This window comes from Dicentrarchus labrax, unplaced genomic scaffold (genome assembly GCF_905237075.1).
Source record: "Dicentrarchus labrax unplaced genomic scaffold, dlabrax2021, whole genome shotgun sequence".
Classification (NCBI taxonomy): Eukaryota; Metazoa; Chordata; class Actinopteri; family Moronidae; genus Dicentrarchus; species Dicentrarchus labrax.
The window spans coordinates 9,347,895-9,371,246 of NW_026136724.1; the positions used below are offsets into that span (position 1 = coordinate 9,347,895).

Sequence of the window (23,352 nt, forward strand, 5' to 3'; positions counted from 1 at the left end):
TTTTCTTTAATATTTTGCATTTTTTATTGAAAATAGAAATAAGAACTGACTGTTTAGCTGCAAGCTGAATGAATCTTTAACTTAATACTCATTCACCCAAAGAGACAAAACCACACAGAATACATACGTAAACAACAACCAATAACTATAACAAGCTTAATAACCATTACCTATACAATAACATACATAACATTTGAAATGTCTGTCCCAACATTGTATACTGCATTGAACAGAGAACTTATTTGGTTTGTGTAACATTTTTACAGCCTTTTAATGCACATTGCAAGAAATGCTTTTGACAGGAGCAACACTCTTTGGTCAGTCAGAGATTAAGTTGGCCCTCTCAGTGTTCCAACATTGTGGTGAATCAGGTATGAGGACCCCTCTGTGGAGAACAGGCTGAGTTTGAAATGCAGGGCGCTCACACTCACAAGCAGGATCTGTCAAAACAAAGGAGTAGATTCAGGTTTTAGATATTTGAAAATGCTAATGTTGCGTGGTCATGAAAAGAAAAGTGTGATAATCTAACCTGTTTGCTTTTCAAAGATACAGCCCCCATTTCTTTTTTGTTTCCTCCTCTGATACACTGAAATGGAAAACCAGGAATCATATGAGGAAATAGAATAGAAAAGAATGGAATTTTATGCCTTTATTGTCACTGTACACATATACGATGAGATTAAACTGACCTATATAATGACAAATTCAGTGGTTGGTTTTCATTCAAATTAGTCATGCATTTTGCACAACCCAATATATGCATGGTACTTAAGAAATACGTCTTAAAGCCCATATCTACTCCATGCATTTTTGTATAATCAAATAGCTAATGCTGTACACTTTGCAAACACAAATCTTTCCCCCAAGATACGGAAGGCTACAAAAACTACAGCTATGTTAATTCTGGTATGATTTGTACTGTAACAAATGAAAAATCACCTTATACAGCACTGTATAATTACTTTTGACATGATGTGTATTCATAATTACAGTTCAGTAATATAATACATATTATTTTGAAATGGACCATTCTGCATAATGAATACTTTTACTTTTTGTAATTAAAGTAAATTGTGATGCTTTTAGTATTGCATTTTTACATCCTGTAACATTTAGGAGGATCTATTGTCAGAAATGGAAAATAATAACAACATTAGAAGTCTATTTATTGTGGTTATTTCCTCAAGCAAAGTCTGCAACGTTAAAGTCTTATGCAAGAGTGTGCAGACTAGGCTTGGGACTGAGTGTAGTGTGAACACGGGAACGGGGCCAAAATCAAGTGCTTACATATCAGAATGTCAACCTATAGGAGAATACTGCAAACCTGAGCATGCTAGTGTAATTTTCTACCTACCAGTTAGCAGTACATGAAGCACCAGAGTGACAATTATGATGCCAGAGAGACAAACACCAGCTGGTACAATGACCCAGGTCAAGTCCCAAGGGGCTCGGCTGGAGTGCAATGATGGATCTGTGAAGAGAATTTACAGTGTATAGAATAGGCGTGGGCGCTTCTCTGACATGCTGGTGTGAGTAAACCAAGAGATGGTGAGAGGATCACATGGATCACTAGAATTTAGCTGAACCTAGCTTAGCATGGAGGGTAGCAACAGTTTTTGTACGCATTAAACAAATCAGATATGTTAGTGAATGTCTTCAGTGTTCATGCTAAGTCAGGCTAACAGGTTACTGGCTCCAGCTTCATACAGTTTCTCAATGTTTTGATTGTCAATTATGTGTAAAGAAACTGTTGCTCAAAGCAACAAAAATGGGCTTCACTTTCATCAGAGCATGAAACATTCATTTATGTTTATAGTCATTGCACACTAAATTTAAGTGGAGTAAATGATATCAGTACAGAGAATCCTTTTATTTCTTAAAATGATGCCAAGAAACAACTTATGGCGAACTTCAGAGGCCCATACATTTGTAATAACACAATTAGAAATTGCGTGACAGTAAGCATATGGTCTGTAAGTGCTTCAAACAATGTTTTAAAAGAAGAATTACTGGAAACCGTAATGTGGCACCTCAGGTTGTGAAGTAAGGACAGGCCCAGATTCGACAACACAGGATGAGACCAGAAAAATAAGAGAAGAGAAGAAAAGAGAAAACAAGACAAGAGAAGAGAAGGACAAATTCATCTCTGGTTTTTAAGGAGCAGTAGCCCAAAAAATCATACTTACTGCATTGCTGAAAACAGTGAATGACTGTGGCAGCAAACTTCACATCGAGCCTTTTCACCTATTCAAATACAAAACGAGTTGGTATTCAAAGTCATTGTCTGTCTAAAGGTGAAGGAACATGCCGTTTACCTGAAAGGATGTATTAACTACACCAACAAACCTGGAGACAAGAGTCACATAGTTCCTCCGCCAGGTTTAAGCCAACAGTTTCATGTTTCTCCTGAAAAGCAGACAAAAGAAATAGATTACACGCATAAACGAGTAACAAAACATGTTGTTGTACTTTTTATTCTATGAAATCAGTGTACTGGCAGATACCTAGTGATTTCTATAAAACATTAATCTAAAGGTGTAATTACCTTTTATTGCTTTGTTGATTACAATAGGCTTTGAGATTACAACACCTTAGATAAAACGCTTACAGAAAAAAACAGATACACAAAAAGCTGTCGTGCAATTATTGCAAGCATGTTGTAACAGCTCCTTCATATAACACATGCAAATGCTTTCATACAGGGCACAAGGGGTCAGTGAAGGTTTGATAAGTATTAAATGATGTGAATCATATGTTCTGGCCTAATTGGACACCTTTGATAGATTTTGGTACGATGAGTTCGACAACGTTCTCCATTACTAACATAAAACACCAAATTCAAAGCATCTGTGTGATACCTACCACATGCATGGTGTGTGTTTCAGTGATCTGGCACGATCCTTCAGACCTCACACACAGGCCCATGGAAAAGGTTGCAGGGATCTGTGACAACATCTTCACATCTTCGTGACCTTGTTTTTCCGTCACAACCACCTGCCACGCTGGAAATGATTGCACAGCTATCATTATAATGACCAATTCTACAACACCACATTGCATACGCTTGTCATTATCATCATCATAATCTAAATGTGGCTCTGAAATGACAGTCTGGTAGATTTACTGCCACAGATTGATGTAGCGGTGGGATTTGATTGGTACCTTGGAATCTTGCATCAGCAAAGGGACACCTGATCCAGTTCTGAGAGCCTGTCGTGAACTGAAAAAGATAGAACAATTATATTTTATAGTGCTCTTTCATATAAATCTCATGAATATAACCCTTTGTTCTAAGACCGGAATCTAAATGTGCATCAGATTGAGTCTGAATTTTGGGGAGAAGGAACACAATTAACAATTTTCTGGTTGGCAGGGAGTAACAAGTAATGAGTGACACTGCAAATGACAATAGTACTTCTGCTTTGTGGTTGGGTTACCAGGTAACTCATTGCACAAATAAGCTGGAAAGGACGATGATTTGAATACAGCTTCCCCCTTGTTCTCACTTTAGTTACCAAAGTAAAGGCATGATAACACACTGTTGGTGTCTTTATATAGAAATGAACTGGCTTAGTAGAGGAAATGCTACTAGAATTCTTCAAAACAGAGGCATTTGATTGTTTTCATCCAATTTTCTAACTAATTTTCTAACTATACTTGTCATGTATTCCTGCAGAATCTAAAGCTTCAAACCAAACTTATGAAGTTACAGTAGCCTACTGTGCCCGACCAATGAAAAGTTTGGCACTAAACCTCCGTTAACCCTGTTGCCAGTATTTGTGCAGAGCTAATTTAAGCAGTTGCTGGGTGTAGCTTCTTATTTAACGTACAAAAATGAGATCGGTGTCAATCTTCTCATCTAACTTCTTCAAATAGGTGTATTTCCCTACATGTTGAACTATGCCTCAAACACAGAGTCATTTGAGTGCAGCATCATAAGTTGCAGCACAGCACATAACAAAGAGAAAATACCTCGCTAGCTTCATAAATCATACAGATACGTGATAAGTCCATGATTTAAAAAGTGGTACTGTCCCAACAATAACATGATTAATGTTGGCTGTATTGTTTTCTACAGTGAAACTCCTTAAGAGCCAGAGGGGAAAAGTGATCATTACCTTCATACAAAGCTGAGGGTGTGGATCCACTTTAGTAAAGGTTATCTGAAAATCAAAGAGGGATGAAATGGTTATTAATGACAGACCACAGAGCAGTGTTCCAACTACTGTTTCTAAAAGCCTGGCTTAACGCACACTACTCATGTTTTCTTTGGGCTCAGACTTTAATTTCTTCTTTTTTTTAGGTCAGCTGGATTCAGCTTGTAGTTGGGGAGATTCTCTGCGTCAGTGACTATTTGTGTATCAACAGAGAATTCCCTTCTCAAGTGACACAGCCTCTGGGTTAATCCACTGACGCTCTCTGATCAAAATACAGCCTGAGTTTCGTCTAAGGACTCCCAGGTGTTCTTGACTCTTTACTACGTCAGCAGCTGTTTGGATATATATATATATATATATGGGTGACTTATAATAACAACATAACTCAACATCGACACGAGCTGAAGCAAGAGGTTAGTAAAGTCACTTTGAATCATTTTAAAAAGGAAGGGGTTTTAAATTCCTGGCTATACTACACAGTTTACTTTAACACATAAACACTTTTCTTTGACATCATCTGTGCAAGATGAGACTGACAAAGTGTTACAGCCCGAAAAAACACCTGCTGTCGTCACAACTTCTGTCCTACGTACACCGCATGCTCAGTCATTGAGGAAGAAGTGGGCGGAGTAATTTGATACAGCTGACATCATGAGCCGCAGTCAGATCCTCAAATAGCATCATGACGTGTTACAACTCCTGACACGTAGGTATTAACGCTCAGGAAGTCATAAAGGTGGGTAGTTAAAGGGAAGTAACTAATCTGTGAGAAACAACCTGACAAGAGACCTCCTCTTTTGTAAACACAGACTTCAAGTGATTTGTCACCATAACAAGCAGCCAGAAACCTTGCAAAGTAAACACAACTACCACTTCAACATGTCAGAGACTTGTACCTTTTCTCTGCTAACATTCTGGGAGGTGTGAGTCAGATCCACGCAGACGCCGTCCTCTCTTTTATCACACAGCGCAACCACCACAGTAACTGGACAGGCAGGCTCCCATGAAAGCATCTCCTCCAGTGGGTCAAAAGTAATTCCAAACCACAGTTCCTCGAGACCTGCGGGCATGTGAGGTCATAATCTATTAACATGATATGGTATCGGTTTTGAAGTACAACAGCATGAGCTCAGTTTATTAAGGAACTAACTAATAGCAAACAGGTGACTCACGGTCTTTGAAGGGGCAGACCTGGACTCTGGGAGCATCCATCACCGCTGACCATCCCTGTGAGGAATTTCTTAATGAGTATCAGACCCTTTTCCGAAACTGATTACTAATAGACACAGATAATAAGGAATGCTGGCAGAAACTTTACCTCAATGCAGAGGCAGGGCAACGGTCGGGAGTATGATAGAGTAGCGCTCTTTACGGGTTCCTCCTTCTTAATCTGGAAAGTAAACAAAGCTTTAGAACATTTATCCATCTTTCTTTCTGACGTGTGTGTGTATGTGTATGGGTTGGTGTTTTTGACAGTCTGACACAAGCAAACAGTGAGTTTTTAAGACATCTCAAACCGATCATCCATGTTGAGACTACTCTTTTATGAAGTGAGTAATACTTCTCAGTATAAGTTATGCATCAGCACTGCTTTAGTGGCATAGTCACCTTTGCTCTCTTAAAATTTGCAGGGACAATGAGACGATTAAATACTTATATTAATATATATATATATATATAAATCCAAATATAAAGCGAATGAATCACTAACCGGTTAGCATGAGTAAAGCTTCAAGTAACAAAGGGCGTTCTGACATCCAAAAATCTAAGCTTATACTTAGAAAGGGTGGTTCATTTTCATAGAAGGCTATTTTAAATTGATTTTAAATTAAATATGGTATTACCACATCAGAGGCAGGACTTTTGGTGTGCACAAAGTCAATCCATGCATCCACCATCTATGCCAACGGGGGTTGCTGGGTAGTGGATCCTGTCACTAATGGACAGGCAATTTAAAGTTTTCAGTTCACCTAGCTTGCAAGCCTTTGGACTATGGGGGAAGAGCAGCCCAGGTCTCTCTTGACATAAATCCCATAGTGCTGTTTACGTTTTTTATTCAATTTAACTGTTGCACACTTGCAAAACCTCTACTTTATGAGGGCAAAATTGTGTATAATGTCCCTTCATTTTCAATATTTTGCAACACAGTCATTCTGATTCTGAGTTTCCAAAAGAGGGACTAACCAGTGTATTGGCCCCTGTGCCAACGCAGATGAAATTCTTATGGCACAGTCGGATGTGGTAGTTGTGATCCTCAAGCATGTCTGACACACTGACAATCAGCTCCTTCCTCTGTGGGTTTACATCATACGACAGCCTCCCAGCTGAAAGAGACATGTTAGTGTGAGATTTCCAGCTCAGTCATAGGAAGACCACTGCCGCGATATCAGGCAATTTAGGCCGTAAAAATGCCCAAAAACTTCTGCAAATTCCCAGAGGGACTGATGTCCTGTACTTACTGATGCATTGTGGGACATGTCTTTGCAAGTCTTCACTGATGCATTCTGTGGAAAAGAGTAATAGTGTTTAAATTACTAATAGCCATGGGGACAAAGACTACAACAATGTGACATAACTCCTGCGTGTAATTATATCCACCTACTACATTTTTCTCCTTATGAATCATTTACATTAATCTTAACATAACTGGGGATGTCTTATGTTGTTTCTATCAGTTACAAGGAAATACTCATGAGCTTACACCATTTATTGACTTTAATTATTTACCAACACACTGCAGCTTCAGCTACTTAATTTCCTGTTAACAGTCAACAGACATGATCCCATCAGTGAGTGTTATATATGTTATACATATGTTACAACACGCACAAGTTCTTACCCGGAGCTTCATAGGTGCCTGTCCAGGTTATGCCACAGTAGCTCGGCAAAGTTTTCACTGTCACTTTGACTTGCTGGCTCGGAGAAATGTCAGTGCAATCATTCTCAACCTCCACCTTCAGCAAAAGAGCAAATGGAAACACACAAGCCGTGACACATCTGCCACGGTTCAGCAATCTTATCATGGAAATGATCTCACATGTTTGGACCCATATCAACCTACTGTAATGTCGTTGTGCACAAAAAAGGATTACATGATACTAGTCTGAGTGATGCAGAAAATGCATGAACAAAATATTCCAGATGTTACAGAAAAATATGATATATTATTATAAATCTGATGGTTTAGCAATGTAATTTTATCAGTTAAACTCTTTCTATGCATTTGCTTGCTGCACAACTAAATGTCCAGTGATGCCAGGGATGTTGTTACCAGTACCTGCAGTCCAGACATTCTTTCTCTTGACGTTCTTGTGAAGCTGAAGACTCTGCAGTTTGCCATCATTCCTGCAGTGGCAGTGCAGATGGACACACCATGGATGGACTCTGGGGAGAAAATGATCTCAAAGTCAGGAGCCATAAGATGGCATGAAGACATGCAGCACAGTCAAAAAACAGTCTAGCTTTTCACTAGGAGTCTGCATTATTTCACTGTCATACAGGAAGGAACAGTGTGTGTCACATTTTATTATTTTATTGAGCGGACTAAAGACTCAAACGGAATGGCAGGGATTTCCCCACTCCAGCCCGGATAGGGAGGTAATCCGGAAAAAAAGGTTAGGTTAGATAAGTTACCTTATAAGAGCATGCGTTCAGCATGAATCAGGAACAGAACACGTCAATTGACATATTCATTATGCAAAAGCAGAAGTTTGATAATGGAAAGTGGGTTTTTTTTATGAATAACATTTTCTTCACTGTTAATATGTAAACTTTTAAATGCGTAATCAGTGATAACCAACTCTAGCCATGACTAGTCATGTGTTGCCTTGACTACAACCAAAGAGGAGGAATTGAAACTTCCTCATGTCGACAGAGTTCAGATCTGTGGGGTAGATCTGACTATAAAACACAGAGTTCAGACCTTTGATGTGGGCTAGGGTAGCGGTGTGCGTTGTTACCGCTAATATGTTTTTTTGATTCTACTACTGGGCAGTGTTTGGAATGTTACTTGCTACTTACTTCAATTTTTATCAATCACTCATTACATTATTAAACTATTAAAAGTTAGTTACATTACTGTCGTTACTTAGCACCACTCCATCGAAGGTGCCTTTAAACAACTTCCATCCCACCACACATTGTGGTCTAATAATCCGCCAGTGTACGGTTTGGAGGTGTTTACTGATCATCAATAGCTAACTCAACAAGACCCGACTGATTCCTGGCTTATCAGTTACCAACGCTAGCAAACCAGCTAAGACACAACATTAAAATTTAACAGTTGTGGAGTTACCACAGGGCACGTTTCTCCTCTTTGGTTTGCTGCAGGCTAACCACTTCCCCAAACCCCCAACAGAAATGTAATTACCACATGTCAATTTGAATCCCTTAGACTGAGAAAAGTAATCACATTACTGTAACATGTTACTGACTAATGCATTACTATATATACCAGAATCTAGCTTCAATAACTAAATACATTTCCCTACTAAATAGTGCTTGTCATTCAATTAGTCATCTGCATTTCGTTGTCGTTGTCAAGTACTTGTATTTGTGCAATGACAATAAAGTTGAATCTAATCTAATCTAATCTAATCACAAAACTAGTAGTTTATGCGATAACTGTTTGTTAGAGTTTTACACCATGTGGATGACCTAGGTTTAAAATGGTCACTGTAGGAGAAAGGTCAACTAAATGGCTAATCAAAGGACATTGGTAAAGGACTGTATTGAGATACAGATCCAATGGCAAAGCCTGCGGGAGCGAGCGGTTTTGACTTTGCTGGTGCCAACCAGAATGATGAAGACAGAATCAACAAATGAAGCTGAAATTAGTCAGTCCAGGTCTCTACTCAGTGGCAAGTTAATAGCATTTTTAATAAAAGTATCCGGTAAATCACATTTACATACCAGTAAGTTGCAACTTGGTTTTGATTCTGAGGTGTAGTGAGCACTTCTGCCTCCCCTCACACCTCATGACTGTGGAGAGGCTGATGTTGTGGAACACAGAGGAAGTATTGAGACCTTCAGCAGGGTTCTGACATGGAGGAGGAAACAAATCTACACAGGGCCAGAAAACAATACACATCACACATTATCCTTCCGGGCACATACTGACACTGATGACAACATATTCTTGTCACAGACCATTCTCTAAAGACTGCCAGACACCTTTCATTGGGATCCAGATGGGTGTACTCATACTCCCAATAAACATTTGTGTTCAAGTTCAGTAGTGGGTGTGTGCTACTATGTCAACAGTCCAAATGTGCCTAAGCCTGTATTATTATTATTGAGAGAAAAAAAGACTAAGGTATTTCCTCCATCATTGTCTGTCATGCTCAGCTTTGTGATTCATCTTTGCATACTTTTTGATCAATGAATACACATGTTCAAGTACTTTATACCACAGTGAGTATAATTAAATGATGTAATCTGACACCCACACACCTGTCAGAGATGCATTGGATTGCAGGGTTGGAATAAAAATAGTATTTATTTTTATAACTTGTCAGGAAGTTTTGCATTTAAAAAGGTTCTCAAACCTTATGATAGGTGGGGCACGTTTTAACTTGATTTATGTGTGTTTATGTGGAGGTTTTATGTGATTTTAAAGACTTTTCAATCATGCAATTATGTACACTGAATAGAGTTCCTTTGGCAAAATAACATAATAAGATATTAAATGTGGACAATAGTGGGAGCAAAACACAGTGTTAAGTGAGTTATTGCGCAAAATGATGTCCTGTGTGCATGCATGAGTGCAGATGTGGTGTAGCAACGATGCGTGTCTATACTCACACCCTGGCTTTGTCTTGCAGTGAAGGCCCTGCAAGGAGAGAAGAGGGAAAAAAGAAGCACTCAAGTGAAACAGGGTGTTAAGTCTGTTCTGTGAATCTTTCTGAGTGGGAGCAGCATTAATAAAGTAATTCTTAACAAAGAGAACAAAGGTAGCACCTCTACCACGACAGGGAATTCCCGCACAATAAGGAGCTTTTTATATCCTCATTGCTCCTTCAGGTAAAACCCAGGTTGTATTTTCTGCTGCAGTTTGTTATGGTCCAATTTGGTGGTCCATGCAGCCAAATGCAAAGGGTAAATCTGCCTAATAATAATCAATTAGCCTTTGTGTGCTGTAATTAGGCAGTTGCAACAAGAGCCTTTGCTAAACTTATATGACGTTATAAATATGCAAATTATGCAAAAGCATCCATTGTCAAAGTCAATTTGCCTATGATCATCATCTTCCTTAATTTAAAATACATCTTTGTTTATTCATCAAGCATAGGCCCTGAGAAACTATCCCAGATATTCAGAGCTCTGCTATTTCTGTATCCAGTGATGAGTGAAAGCAATAGAGTATGTTTTCACTTGTATGAGGTGGAGGAGTCATTTATCATCAGATCCTTCAGGGGTTTCTCAGTTGTTTTTCTGAACAAAACTTTACTGTTCTGAGGTTTCCATATAACAGTATCTAGTATCTCACATCAGTATATGTAGTAATTCACATTACTTCATCGATATTAATGATGCTTTGAAAGTAAACACGGCCCACATCTGTTAACAGATATCTGGAAAAAAAAATGTTGGTTTTTTTGGGAGGTTGTCAGCTGCTACAACAAGACCTTGCTTTATTTTTTGGAGACCATATACTTGTAGAAACTTGTCAGTGAGAAAGCATGGTGTCTTTATTGTATACTTGCAACACAGAAAAAAAATTACAGCTAAAATCAGAGTGTGTTCAGTTTTCAAATGGTAACATACTAAAAGGAGTTTTAAACTGGTTATGAAACAGTCACATTTAATACCAATGCCCCTGTATGATCTAAGCAAACAAGACCATCACCAGAAGATTGGATATTGCTTACTAGTTATTTATTATGTTTGGCACTGGGTCAGATTTGGCAGGATTCCCCCTTGAATGAATCAATGAAACAAGGTGGTGAAAACACTACCGCTACTGTCCACATAGGGTGCCAGAATCAACACAAAATGACAGTTCCTTGTTGGGGCTTTAAAGGCACACTATGCAAGATTTGTACCTTAATATAACAGCTTCGAAGTCATTTCGATGGTAAACAAACTCGTAGTATAAGGAGAGGGACGCCGCTGGCAGAACCAGCAATGCAAGTCTGAAGGTGGCGCCCCACCAAATCTCACCAGATCTTGTTGATGGACTAGTAAGTAAATCCCTTATTTGTAAAGTAAAGTAAGTAAAACTCCTGCATTTAAATCCTATAAGTAAAACTATGTAAGGATTATCAGCAAAAAAAACTATACACTGTACCCATTGTACTGTAAAATGGTCCCTGTCAGTGTTGTATTGTTATATATGATGTCCTTTGATTAATATTACTGCTGCATTCATGTGTCTGTTGCATTTTACTGCTGTAGTTGTTTATGGTTGTACTAATTTTAACAGTGAGAAGCACATATCTCTAAAAGGTCATGAGAAAAACTGCCCTGTTTTAAGCCTTGTGACAATTCTTTTTTCAGCTGTGAGGGTTTTTAAATAGTTAATTTACTTAAGAAGTAGGAGAACCCATAAATGAACACTTCATCCTTGAGGTTGAAGTGTTCATTTATGGGTTCTCAAACATTGTAATCTGAAAAGTAACAAAAACTAATATTTGCCTCTGAGATATGGTGGTTTATAAAGAATAAAGTTGCCTAAAATGGAAATACTCAAGTACTTGGGTAAATGTAATTACTTAACTTTTCACCAGAGAGAAGTAAACATGCAGCACTAGAAAGGGGTTGCCTTTATTTACAGCTGTTTTTGTTTCCTCTTTAGGCTTGAGTAAATGATTAAGTTAGCACTTTGTGTGGGATTCGAAAATACTGTGGTAGACATCTGCCCTCTTAACATGAGCCCAGTAGCAGATGCTTGCACTGTAGCATGCATGCTTGCAGTTCAGTAGGTATGCTCCCCTTTATCTCTACTGTAACAACGTAGCTATAAATGAGTCAATACATGAGTCACGAGACAGTGTCACGTTCCAGTAATTGATTTTACAATAGGGCACAGAAACACTTTCATTCTTATTTAACTGTTTGAAGAGCCTGCTAGTAAAAATCCATACTACTGCCTTAAACACCCTGTCAAACAAAACTGTGTAGAAGAATTAGTAGTATTTGTTCCAGCTGTATAATAGTTGTAGTAGTAGAATCAATCACAGATGTTGTACTGTAGTGTTAGCAGCAGTTAATAACAGGACTATATTTAGTAATTCAGTGACTATCTGTAAGTTTATATTTCTGAGAGTTTTTTTTTTTTCTTCATATTTTTAGGATGCAGTTTTACCTGAGAACATCTGGTGGCACATTTCTCTATCCTCTCCAGTCCTGTGCTTCCTGCTGCAACTCCAATGAGACCCAAACAACACTGAGACATCAGTAAAGCAACCCACAAGATCATTTTCACCACAGCCAGCATTAGACTTCTTGTACTGCTCATTCTCCTGGTCCTGTGTTCTTTCACGTTTTCTTGTTCTTTATATGCCTCTTCTTTTCTCCTTCCCCCCAGGCTGAGTGTCAGAGTCAGATGAGGGTCAGCTGTGTGACTGCCTGGTCTGGACAGGTTGCAGTTGGATGGTCGGGAGACTGTCCGGTTTGTTTTGTCCTGAGTGTGATGATGTTCAGTGTGTAGTGTGTCTGGGGCACAGCCAAACACACAGTGAAGTGAAACACAGTCTGCTGAAATCAAGGATTTAAATATTCCTCAGTGGGGGGGTGGAGCCTGTAGGGAAAATGACAGAAACATAGGTTTTGGAGTCAGTCTTCACTTGATTTGGCTGTCAAAACAATGAACCATAATTAAGTGGAAATGATAATACTATATAACTCACAACCCACTCACATACCAAACACACACATAAACAGTACAAGCAGTAAGTCTGTATCAGACTGTACAGGAAAATTTCACAACTTACATTTTTCTTTACTATTGCTTCAAGTCATATTGATTCATTGAGAGAAATTCCATATCTGGCACTTCATTTTCAACGCTATTAACAAATCCGGTTCAGTCCGGGAGACTACTGTAACTTGATACAAGCATGATGTTCATTATTTTCTGTTCACCCTGTTCAACCTCCTTTAAAGACACAGGGAAAAGTAGTATGTGCAAAAATCATAAATGTTGGCTGAATCTGGAGATTCAAGGGAGGGGAAAATAAAGTACTTGGGTACTTAACTGATACAACAGAAGTGTTTTGACCCAAAGGCATCAGTTGATCATAACAGTTGTCCCTGACATTTAACTCTGCAATGACGGCGTAAAAAAAACTTCCTCTTGGCTTCTGCTTCAGCTGCATGCCCTTACATGGCCAACATAGTGACTGTAAAACCATTGAACCATTGAACCATTCAAATATGAGGAGTTATATACATATGTTTAAAAAATCATTATAATTTATTTTTTCTTATTTTTTTGGCTACTTGGGAGGAAAAATTATTAAAAATATATTTTTTAAGTGTGTTTACACATGGACACAGATTAGCAACATTAGTGTTTATTTTGATATTCTACTCCTGAGGGAAAATATCTGGGTCTGAAGCTGTATGTTCACCAGATAGTCGATAGCTTGGTCTATGACCTGTTTGTGCTGAGCAGTTAGCGTACAAAAACAACACTGTGAGAGCAGTGAGAGTGAACCAAAACAAGGAGCTGAAAGAAGCTATAAACGCCATTCAACTCATACAGCAGGCAGTAAAGGTTACCACTAAAAGGAACGTTCTGAGGCAACTTCCTAGCTCTCTCATATTATGGGAATAAGACAGGGAAGAGATTATAGCTTCCAAGATAATCTTGGATCTTATTTGATAGTGTTGATGGCTTGAGTGAACACAGACCCATACTAAGTGTGTGCCAACAGCTTCAGTTGTGTTTTACTGTCAGGCACTGCTCTTATTTTAAATGCTGCCTTGTGCAATAAAGCAGAGCGCAAGGCCATAAAAAAGGTGAGACAATGGAACAAGTAAACTAATTAATGTCATGTTCAGTTCCAGTACAAGCAAACCTGATTGCAAAAATAGATTTTTATCTTTCTACTATGTAAACGGAAAAGAGTTCACTCACAAAGACACACCTTCGGAAAAAACAACAACACTTGTTGTCGCCCAGTTAGACATGAACCAAATAGTGGTGATTATCAAGCTATGTCACCATTGTTGTGCCAACCACTGAGCCAAAACTACAGGAAATGCATGTACAATACAAACACCCACACACACCTGGCTGTCTGAAATTGAAATCAATTACGTAGATACAACTGGATGCACACAAACAGGATTATTTGAAGCTTCCTCAATGAAAATGCTGATCAGAGGTCTCAACACTGATATGATCCAGACCTGGAAGATTCATTTAAGAGATACTGACATAAGTCCTATTTATCTGAGTATTTCTTCACAGACTTTGTTACTATTTCACAGGGCAGCACTATAACATGGTTTAAAGCCTTCCCTGAACACTGTAAAAAAAAAAAAAAAAAAGAAAATCCTTACCTCACACCTGTCACCATTTGTGTAATGGCTCTATCTACTGGGATTCCCTGTGTATTACAGTATGTGCTGTTTTTTCACTGTCATATTTGCTTTGGGTTTCCATCCGTCAATAACGTAATTGTTAGTAAGCCATTAATAATACTTAAAGTCTCTTGGGTTTTTATTTATAGTGAGTCATCAAGTCTGCAGTCATATAGCTACATTGGAGGGATTTTCCAGCCAGTAAGTCCACTAGATTCCTCAAAACTAGTATAGAAGTTGTATCTTGGGCGTTGTTTTTGCCCTATTCAAATAATAATAATAATAATAATAATAATAATAATAATAACAACAATAATAATAATAATAATAATAATAATAACAACAATAATAATAAGAATAAGAATAAGAATAAGAATAATAATAGGGGAGAGTGGGGTAAGTTGAGCCAAAGGGTAAGTTGAGCCACCCCTTGTTGCTAGAAAATAGTAAAAAACATTGATCATGTGACCAAATATTCAGGAGGAAGGCATCATTTCATGGAGTCTGTGAATGTAAGAACCACATGGGTGGTTCTTAATCATTTTTCACTCTTGAAAGTGAATTTAGTCTTAATCATTTTTCAGTCTTGAAAGTGAATTTAGTCTATCATAAGTTTCAGGAGAATTGTGTTTAGACCAAAATAGATAATTTTAAATTTGTTTTATACATCAATTGTGGTATCTATGAGCTACAACATGAGTTCATAAACGTAGCATAAAAGTGCAGCATTTTAGCTGTGGGGACTAATAAAGTCAAATGGTAGCTCTGGGGTAAGTTTTCTGGGTTATGGCTCAACTTACCCCGCTCCTATGCTCAATTTACCCCATACACGGGGTAAGTTGAGCCACCTTTTTTGGACAAGCTATATTATCAAATCATTTATGTTTACACTCATTCTGTTTGTTTGAAGGGATGCACAACATCCTAAAATATATGCAGATATATTAGTTAGCGACAAAACTATGATTGCCTTGATGTAGTGATCCTAAATATGAAAAATGGCTCATCTTACCCCACTCCCCCTAATAATAATAGATTTTAAGAATAAAAGTATTTTTTAACTAATCCGTTTCATCGTATTACATGTCAGTGTAAATGTAATACTTACCAATAATGCCCCCCTTGGTTGTGTGTATATGATTGAAGTCCTTCACTTTCGGTAGATAAAATACGTGTAGCCATCGAACGAAATGATTAGAAATGATATTTGCGCTCTCTGTAGTCCATATTTTGAGTAATGTGTTTTTTCTACACACCACACGGGTGAGCTTTATCCCACGTTCTGTATTTATACAGTGAAATGACTGCAAGTGGGCTGGAGACGCCCTCAGGGTGTCACCACAGATTAATGGACTAGACATTACACACTGTAATTGTGTTGCCGTGTCGTTTTCGTTTTTGGAAATGTACCTCATTCTCAGCACTGACAGCGCTTATTTAAAGGAATATGTTTCTTTCCTGAGCCTCCTGTCCTCAGAGAGTTCCTGTGTAATGTCTATAGGCCTGACTTTACCTTTAACCTGCTGTCAGCCGCTGTAAGCTGCTCATCCTACACTGTAAGAATGATCAATCTGTGCTCATCATGCACTGCAAAAAAATATCAGTCTCACCTCAAGTCATTTACCCAGCCACCCTCAAAATCCTGTTTTGTATAAATAAGTTAAATATCATTTCGCTTGTTGGCAGTGAAGTGGTTAACAGTTTTTATAAACCATGCGTCCTCCTGCTGCTGGATTCGATCCCTGAATATTTGTTTAGCAATTATCCTGCAGGGGAAAAAAAGAAAAATCTCACATCACTGCTTATTTATGACGGGCTACTAAACGCGAAGTTAAAATAAAAGTAAAATTGCATGTATACGCAGACGTAAGCATGGGTACCATTTATGGCATGGGCATTTTTTGCAGTGTGCGTCCACGGTTGCGTCACGTGACTCGTAATCGTCTGTGTATTTCCGCGTTCACGACGGCCGAGCTGTTATCAATGACTCTCCATGGGGGTGTGCAGGGTTTTACCTAAAACATCATTGCTGTTTCCATCCTCCTCCCCGGCTGCTGTCTGCGCTCCGAATGAATGAAGCTTTAACCATCTGAGGGTCTCCTCCTCTTCCTCCTCCTCCTCCTCCTCCTCCTCTTTTATTCTCCACCGACCCTGTCGTCGAGCAGCGCGGCCGAGCTGGGGGGCAATCCTGGGAAAGGGAGCCGCGGCGCCGCGCACCGGCCGACGGACGCCCCGCCGCGACGCGCCACCAACATGCTCACCCGGGTCAAGTCCGCCGTGGCCGGGTTCATGGGTGGAATCATGGCCGGGGGCAGCTCCGGCGGAGGGGGCAACACTGGTTCCGAGCTGCCGCTGAAATTCCCATATATGAGACCTCAGTTCCTTGGACTGTCCCCGGATGAGATCGAGTGCTCCGCGGACCACATAGCTCGGCCCATCCTCATCCTGAAGGAAACTAGGAGATTACCGTGGGCCACCGGATACGCTGAGTAAGTAACCCGACGGCAGCTGTTCACAAAGCGGCTCTTTTTGGAGAGTGGCATCACAGTTGCATTAAATAAAATAAAGCATCTGAGTGTTGTGGAGGCCCCAAGTGCTTCCAGGTGACCACTGCTCCTTCTCGGGCAGGTATAGCTCCCAGGTCTCAGACAAGTGGAAAGCACTGCACCTGTTGTTGTGACCTACATCCCTCTCCAACATGGCTTTGGATCCATCCTGTTGCATTGCACTCACCCCACGCTTTGTATCAAATTTACATAGCATGCAGCCCAAGCCGGTTTTTTGACATGCAAGAGGATGATGCACCTTCCAGAGGCAGCAGCACATAGGACTGGGTTTCTAGTTTTGTCTGGCATGTTAATAGCCTCGAGATATACTGAAGCAAACCAGTTGCAAAAAAAAAGATGCAACCTCACATTCTGGCTCCAGACCGCTGACTGGTTTTAAATGCAGCTATGTGATGGAGTTTGTTGCTGTCATTGCTGCCTCTGTCAGCATCTAGATAGTACAGCAGAGAACCATCTGTGCTCTTGTAATCATGTCACACTTTACACAGCAGTTTGCACAGCCACTCCTCCACAAATCTTATATAAAAGCTTTGAGAAACCCAGGATGCTGAGGTTTGCTGCTGAGAAGGAAGCACAAAATCAAATTGTAACACAGAGAAAAAGCCAGCAGTCAGTTTCTGAGCAAGTGTGTCTTCAGTTATTAGATCACCACTATTGTACACAGTAGACATCCCATTGTGTGTGTCTGTTGCATTCTTTTGAATGAACAGTATCTCAGAAACAATACGTGATAGACACATTAAACCTCCAGCACAGCTTCCTCCTGACACAGAATACATGATATGATGACATTTGTATAACACTGTGGAAAAGATGTCAAAATAAAAGCCAGCTCAAACGTCTTTTAGTGACAGTCTCACTTGATCAGCTGTGCATCCGCTATGTTTGCTTGCACCCTCTCTCCACCCCACCCTGGCATCAGTAATGTGTGGGGTTTACATTCCCCAGTAAGATAATCTGGAGTAGTTACCAAGGAACAAATCTAAGAACAGGATGCCACTGGAGATGCTGTGCTAGAATCACTGATACTAGTAATGAACCATTGTCTGATATCTGTGAATCTACCTCCTTTATGATACATATATATCATTATATGTGTGCCTCCTTAAGCAAGGTGGTGCATCATACTGAATTGCTAGTAGAAATGCGTCATACCGACACATGCCATTTCTGTGCCGATTATAATTGGAATATTCAAAAATATTTCTCTCTCTCTCTCTTTAACACACACATACAGAGTAACCACTGATACTCAGAGCAGGCGTGCGGTGTCTCTATGGGACCGGTGTGGTTAATGAGTTCAGCTCGTGTCAGCATTTATCTGTAATTAAAGCCTTCCGTGTTGTCATTACAGCAGCCATGTTGGCTCTTAATTTCTTTCTGGAATAAAGGTAAATCCCAGACAGTTTAAAGCCATTTAGTCAAATCTTTAGTCGTAGTGCTCATAATTCATCGATTGCCCAATCATAGCTTAGCAGCAGTAACTAGCCTGTGAAGCTCCTCCATATAGGCCGATATAGCATTGTGTATGAGCTGGTCCTGGATGCACTACTTTAGGGTTAAGAGGAACGCTAGCAGCTTGTTACCTTATGTTCATTAAACACCTTTTTTCTCTTTATAACAGTAAAATGCTTGAAAATCCAAACAATATAGCATCAATCTAACCTCTGCCATGCCTGTCTCAGTATTTAAGCTAATAACAGCTTGAATGAAACAATAGTCTGATGCTTACAACTTATCATTATTGTGCTTATATTTACTAGGACTATAGGACTAGCTCTGCACTGCAATGCCAGAATTTCAGTATCTTCTACAGCATATGGATCAAAAACTGGTCAGGATTCTGACTCTTTGTCTGGGATGCACAGCTTTAACCACAGTCTTTCAGCATGATATCGTGTTTGCAGCCATCAAGTGCTTAGTTACCCTTTGACGGTGTTCTTGTTTAAATCGAGTCAAGTGGAATCATTAGTTTAATTAGCTAGTTAGCTACAGCTAATGAAATCAGCTGGCAACAAGAGTTGTTTCAGCCGGTAAATTTGATGATCGCAGGCTAGAAACGAGAGGTTGCTTTTGAGTAAGAAACCAAGGACCCATTGTTTCAAACATAGATTTTCCACTGTTTTTAGTTCAACTAGAGCTACATATTAAAGGATATATCAAACCCATCAATTACTACATCCCATATGCACACAATTTTACAGTTGTATTTATCTTATCTCATATATTCAGGTGGTATTGCAATCATGACCAAAACCCTCAAGAAAAACAACTAAATTTGGACTTTCTGAAAGGCTGTTTTAGTATTTAACTCGTAGCTCTTTTTCTCTCATTGCTCCTTTGATGTTCCGAGTTAAACAGAGGCAAAGCTATGAACCATTGTGCTTCGCCAAATAATTATCTCATCCTCGGGGGCCAATGTCTGGCCCAGAATCTGTTGCTGAGGGTAGAGAAACAAAGGGGGCATTAGATGTTTGACAATGGAGGGGGAAATTAGGTTTTGTTCCTAATGGGAGGAAAGCTAATTGTTCAGAATGGAACAAAAATTTGATTGGCAAGGAAACGAAATGACTATCATTGTTCCTACAAATGGCAAAATGACGACAAATTAGATGCAAGAGTACTTTGAACCATACACAGCAGCAGCTGCACCTACCATGAAATAACACAGAGTGATGCACTATTGATTTAACCTATTAAATGCACTACAGTCATGAAGGATGATTGTTTTTGCTAGAGAGCAACATTCAGAGTTGTAAAATCAGCAGGACACGATCATAACACACACACACACACACACACACACACACACACACACACACACACGGTCATCACATTACTGTGTTTGTTGACAGCAGATTACACAGAGCAGACAGACTTCCTGGACTTCTGTGTATCAACAAGCTCAAAAGCGGTCGATGTGTCAGAGTGTTTTATGACCGTAATAACTCTGAGGGCATTTTCTACTGTGATTGTGGGTGCAGTGGTAACATATATTAGGTTTGAAAGCAGAGCTGAGTAATCAGTGGGAAGTCCAGCCCTCTGGATGTAATTGATTTTATAATGCATGCATGGTGAATGACACATTAAAACCAAAGTAGGGTCAGTTTCAGCTCAAGAGCGCCCTCCATACCACGCCATACTAACATGGCAACCCTGTGCACTTTCTTTCCTGTTGTTGCCATTTATAGTTATCAGTGTGTAAACATGTATAGTTTGGGTTAAATATCATTGTACAGAAGATTCCTACGGTTCGACAATCCCAGCAGAGACTAATGACGAATAGTCTGAATGTAGTTTAAAAAGCAAGAATCTGCATCCTAGATTATGAAGAAGACTGAGTCATTCTTTCTGCACCCTTCCTCAGCCGTCTCCTTATCTTTCTTGAGACCCGGAGAGTATCCCCACAGGTGCAGTGGACAGCTACACGAGGCTTTTAAGACAATATCTCTTTGTCCTACTCACTCTTTCTCTCCCTCAGTCTCTCTCAAATTCAAAATTGCTTTATTCAAGTATATTTGCATTAGCCATAGCTAAGTATTTAGCATAACCTTTGGGTGCCAATGAAAAATTTGAACAACAATCAATCAATCAATATGAAATGCATATGTGTACATAAATATGATAAATGTGAACGCTAAGGGTCTCTATCTGTCTTTTTCTATCTAGAGTTTGAGGCAGAGAACCAGGCAAAAGAACCAGAGTCTCTGTCTATAAATAGGCCAATTTTTCAATTCTCTCACACACACACACACACACACACACACACACACCCTCATAACACCCTCCAGAGATGTCTGCCTCACTTGCCAATCTCATTGGAGCTGTCTCCACAACCTTCTTTTTTCACTATTTATCGGTAGCCCAAGTGCTATAATTAGCTGTTATTCAGCAGGTTTAGTGACCTTTGAGCCAATAAAAGACACATTTTTACTTTACGTCTTTAAAATGTTGCATCTGTGTGAACAAATTTCTTAAGTAATGGATGACTTGTACAGTCAGGGCCATTGCTAACATTGCGGGCATCAAGGTTTTGTTCTTGGTATTTTGGGCGGGATCTAGCAATGGGAATTACATGGTACAATTTACGGTAATTTAGAGTCTACAGCCCTGCCAGCGCCTCTCAGGGTGGTGCTTTAATGTCAGCATGCTAACGTGGCAAAGCTTAATGACCACTGCCCTGCTCATACACTGTGTGCACAATTATTAGGCAAGTGAGTATTTTGGCCATATCATAATTTTTATGCATATTTTCCAACTTCAAGCTGTATAAACTTGAGTGCTTATTGGATTTAAGCATACCAGGTGATGTGTATTTGCGTAATGAGTGAGGGTGTGGCCTAAGGAGATCAACACTCTATATCAAGGTGTGCATAATTATTAGACAGCTTCTCTTCCTCAGGCAAAATGGGCCAAAAAAGAGATTTAATGGACTCTGAAAAGTCAAAAATTGTAAAAAGTCTTTCAGAGGGATGCAGCACTCTTGAAATTGCTAAGATATTGGGGCGTGACCACAGAACCATCAAACGTTTTGTTGCAAATAGCCAACAGGGTCACAAGAAACGTATTGAGAAAAAAAGACGCAAATCAACTGCCAAAGATTTGAGAAGAATCAAACGTGAAGCTACCAGGAACCCATTATCCTCCAGTGCTGCCATATTCCACAACTGCAACCTACCCGGAGTGCCCAGAAGTACAAGGTGTTCAGTGCTTAGAGACATGGCCAAGGTAAGGAAGGCTGAAACCCGACCACCACTGAACAAAACACACAAGTTGAAACGTCAAGACTGGGCCAAGAAATATCTGAAGACAGATTTTTATTATATTTTATTTTTAAGGTTGTTTGGACTGATGAGATAAGAGTGACTCTTGATGGACCAGATGGATGGGCCCGTGGCTGGATCAGTAACGGACACAGAGCTCCACTTTGACTCAGACGCCAGCAAGGTGGGGGTGGGGTACTGGTATGGGCTGGTATTATTAAAGATGAGCTAGTTGGACCTTTTTCTGGTTGAAGATGGCCTCAAAATCAACTCCCAAACCTACTGCCAGTTTTTAGAAGACACTTTCTTCAAGCAGTGGTACAGGAAAAAGTCGGCATCTTTCAAGAAGACCATGATTTTTATGCCGGACAATGCTCCATCACATGCATCAAAGTACTCCACTGCATGGCTAGCCAGTAAAGGCCTTAAGGATGAAAAAATAAAGACATGGCTCCCCTTCCTCACCTGACCTAAACCCTATTGAGAACCTGTGGGCCCTGCTTAAACGGGAGGTTTACAGTGAAGGAAAACAGTACACCTCTCTGAACAGTGTCTGCGAGGCTGTGGTTGCTGCTGCACAAAAAGTTGATTGTCAACAGATCAAGAAACTGACAGACTCCATGAATGGAAGGCTTGTGACAGTTATTGAAAAGAAGGGTGGCTATATTGGTCACCGATTATTCTTTTTGACATGTCAGAAATGTTTATTTGTAAATTTTGAGTTGATTTATTATTCTCACTTTAACAGATGAAAATAAACAAGTGAGATGGGAAAATGTTACTTTTTCATTTAGTTGCATAATAATTCTGCACACTAATAGTTGCCTAATAATTGTGCACATATATATATATATATATATATATATATATATAATATATATATATATATATATATATATATATATATATATATATATATATATATATATATATATTCTCTTAAGAAAGACAAAACCTCACTTTTACTTTCTTAAACATTCAGGTTTAGGTTCTGGATTGACCGAGAGCACTGTAGTTGTTCAATAATAAAATTAATCCTCAAAAATACAACTTGCCTAATAATTGTGCACACAGTGTATTTCCGGTACTGTCTTGTACTGATTGTGACGACGGCACAAATAAAGACGGACAGAAGTGATTTAAAAATTGTTGTCAAATGCTGGAATCTGAAAAAAAAGAGGAAATAGAGAGATGTTTTCCTTCTATGCAAACCACACTTATTCTGTGGCTATCCTTAATTGTTACTGGGTTACATTTATTCCTGCTCCCATCTCTCTCTGTGGTCTGCCTGGTTAAGACGAATAAGATAACACACAGACAGCTTTGGGCATGTAT

The 23,352-nt window shown here is 39.3% G+C and overlaps 2 protein-coding genes across 5 annotated transcripts in view; one reads left to right on the forward strand and one right to left on the reverse strand.

Moving 5' to 3' along the window:
* Nucleotides 1-16,792, reverse strand: il17rel (interleukin 17 receptor E-like). Of its 4 annotated transcripts, none has more exons than XM_051391877.1 (19): nt 16,703-16,792; nt 12,463-12,897; nt 9,960-9,987; nt 9,069-9,218; nt 7,435-7,541; nt 6,997-7,114; nt 6,617-6,661; nt 6,342-6,481; nt 5,476-5,547; nt 5,330-5,384; nt 5,054-5,217; nt 4,119-4,163; nt 3,163-3,220; nt 2,863-3,002; nt 2,347-2,406; nt 2,187-2,244; nt 1,355-1,471; nt 530-586; nt 1-440 (listed from the first exon to the last, which is right to left on the reverse strand). In XM_051391877.1, the coding sequence occupies exons 2-19, from the start codon at nt 12,613-12,615 to the stop codon at nt 319-321; spliced, it is 1,689 nt and encodes a 562-aa protein (XP_051247837.1). In that variant the 5' UTR covers nt 12,616-12,897; nt 16,703-16,792; the 3' UTR covers nt 1-318. The 4 variants fall into 4 exon arrangements, with proteins under 4 accessions (XP_051247837.1, XP_051247835.1, XP_051247838.1 ...); XM_051391875.1 differs by lacking the exon at nt 16,703-16,792 and adding an exon at nt 15,796-15,964; XM_051391878.1 differs by lacking the exon at nt 16,703-16,792 and adding an exon at nt 15,796-15,958 and having other exon boundaries at nt 6,997-7,111.
* The window catches only part of LOC127358633 (protein phosphatase 1H-like), a 25,893-nt gene continuing 19,316 nt past the window's right edge, over nt 16,776-23,352 (forward strand). Inside the window, exon 1 of the mRNA XM_051391883.1 lies at nt 16,776-17,176. Within this exon, the coding sequence (XP_051247843.1) occupies nt 16,941-17,176 (236 nt within the window). The 5' untranslated portion in view covers nt 16,776-16,940. The remainder of the gene's footprint in view (nt 17,177-23,352) is intronic.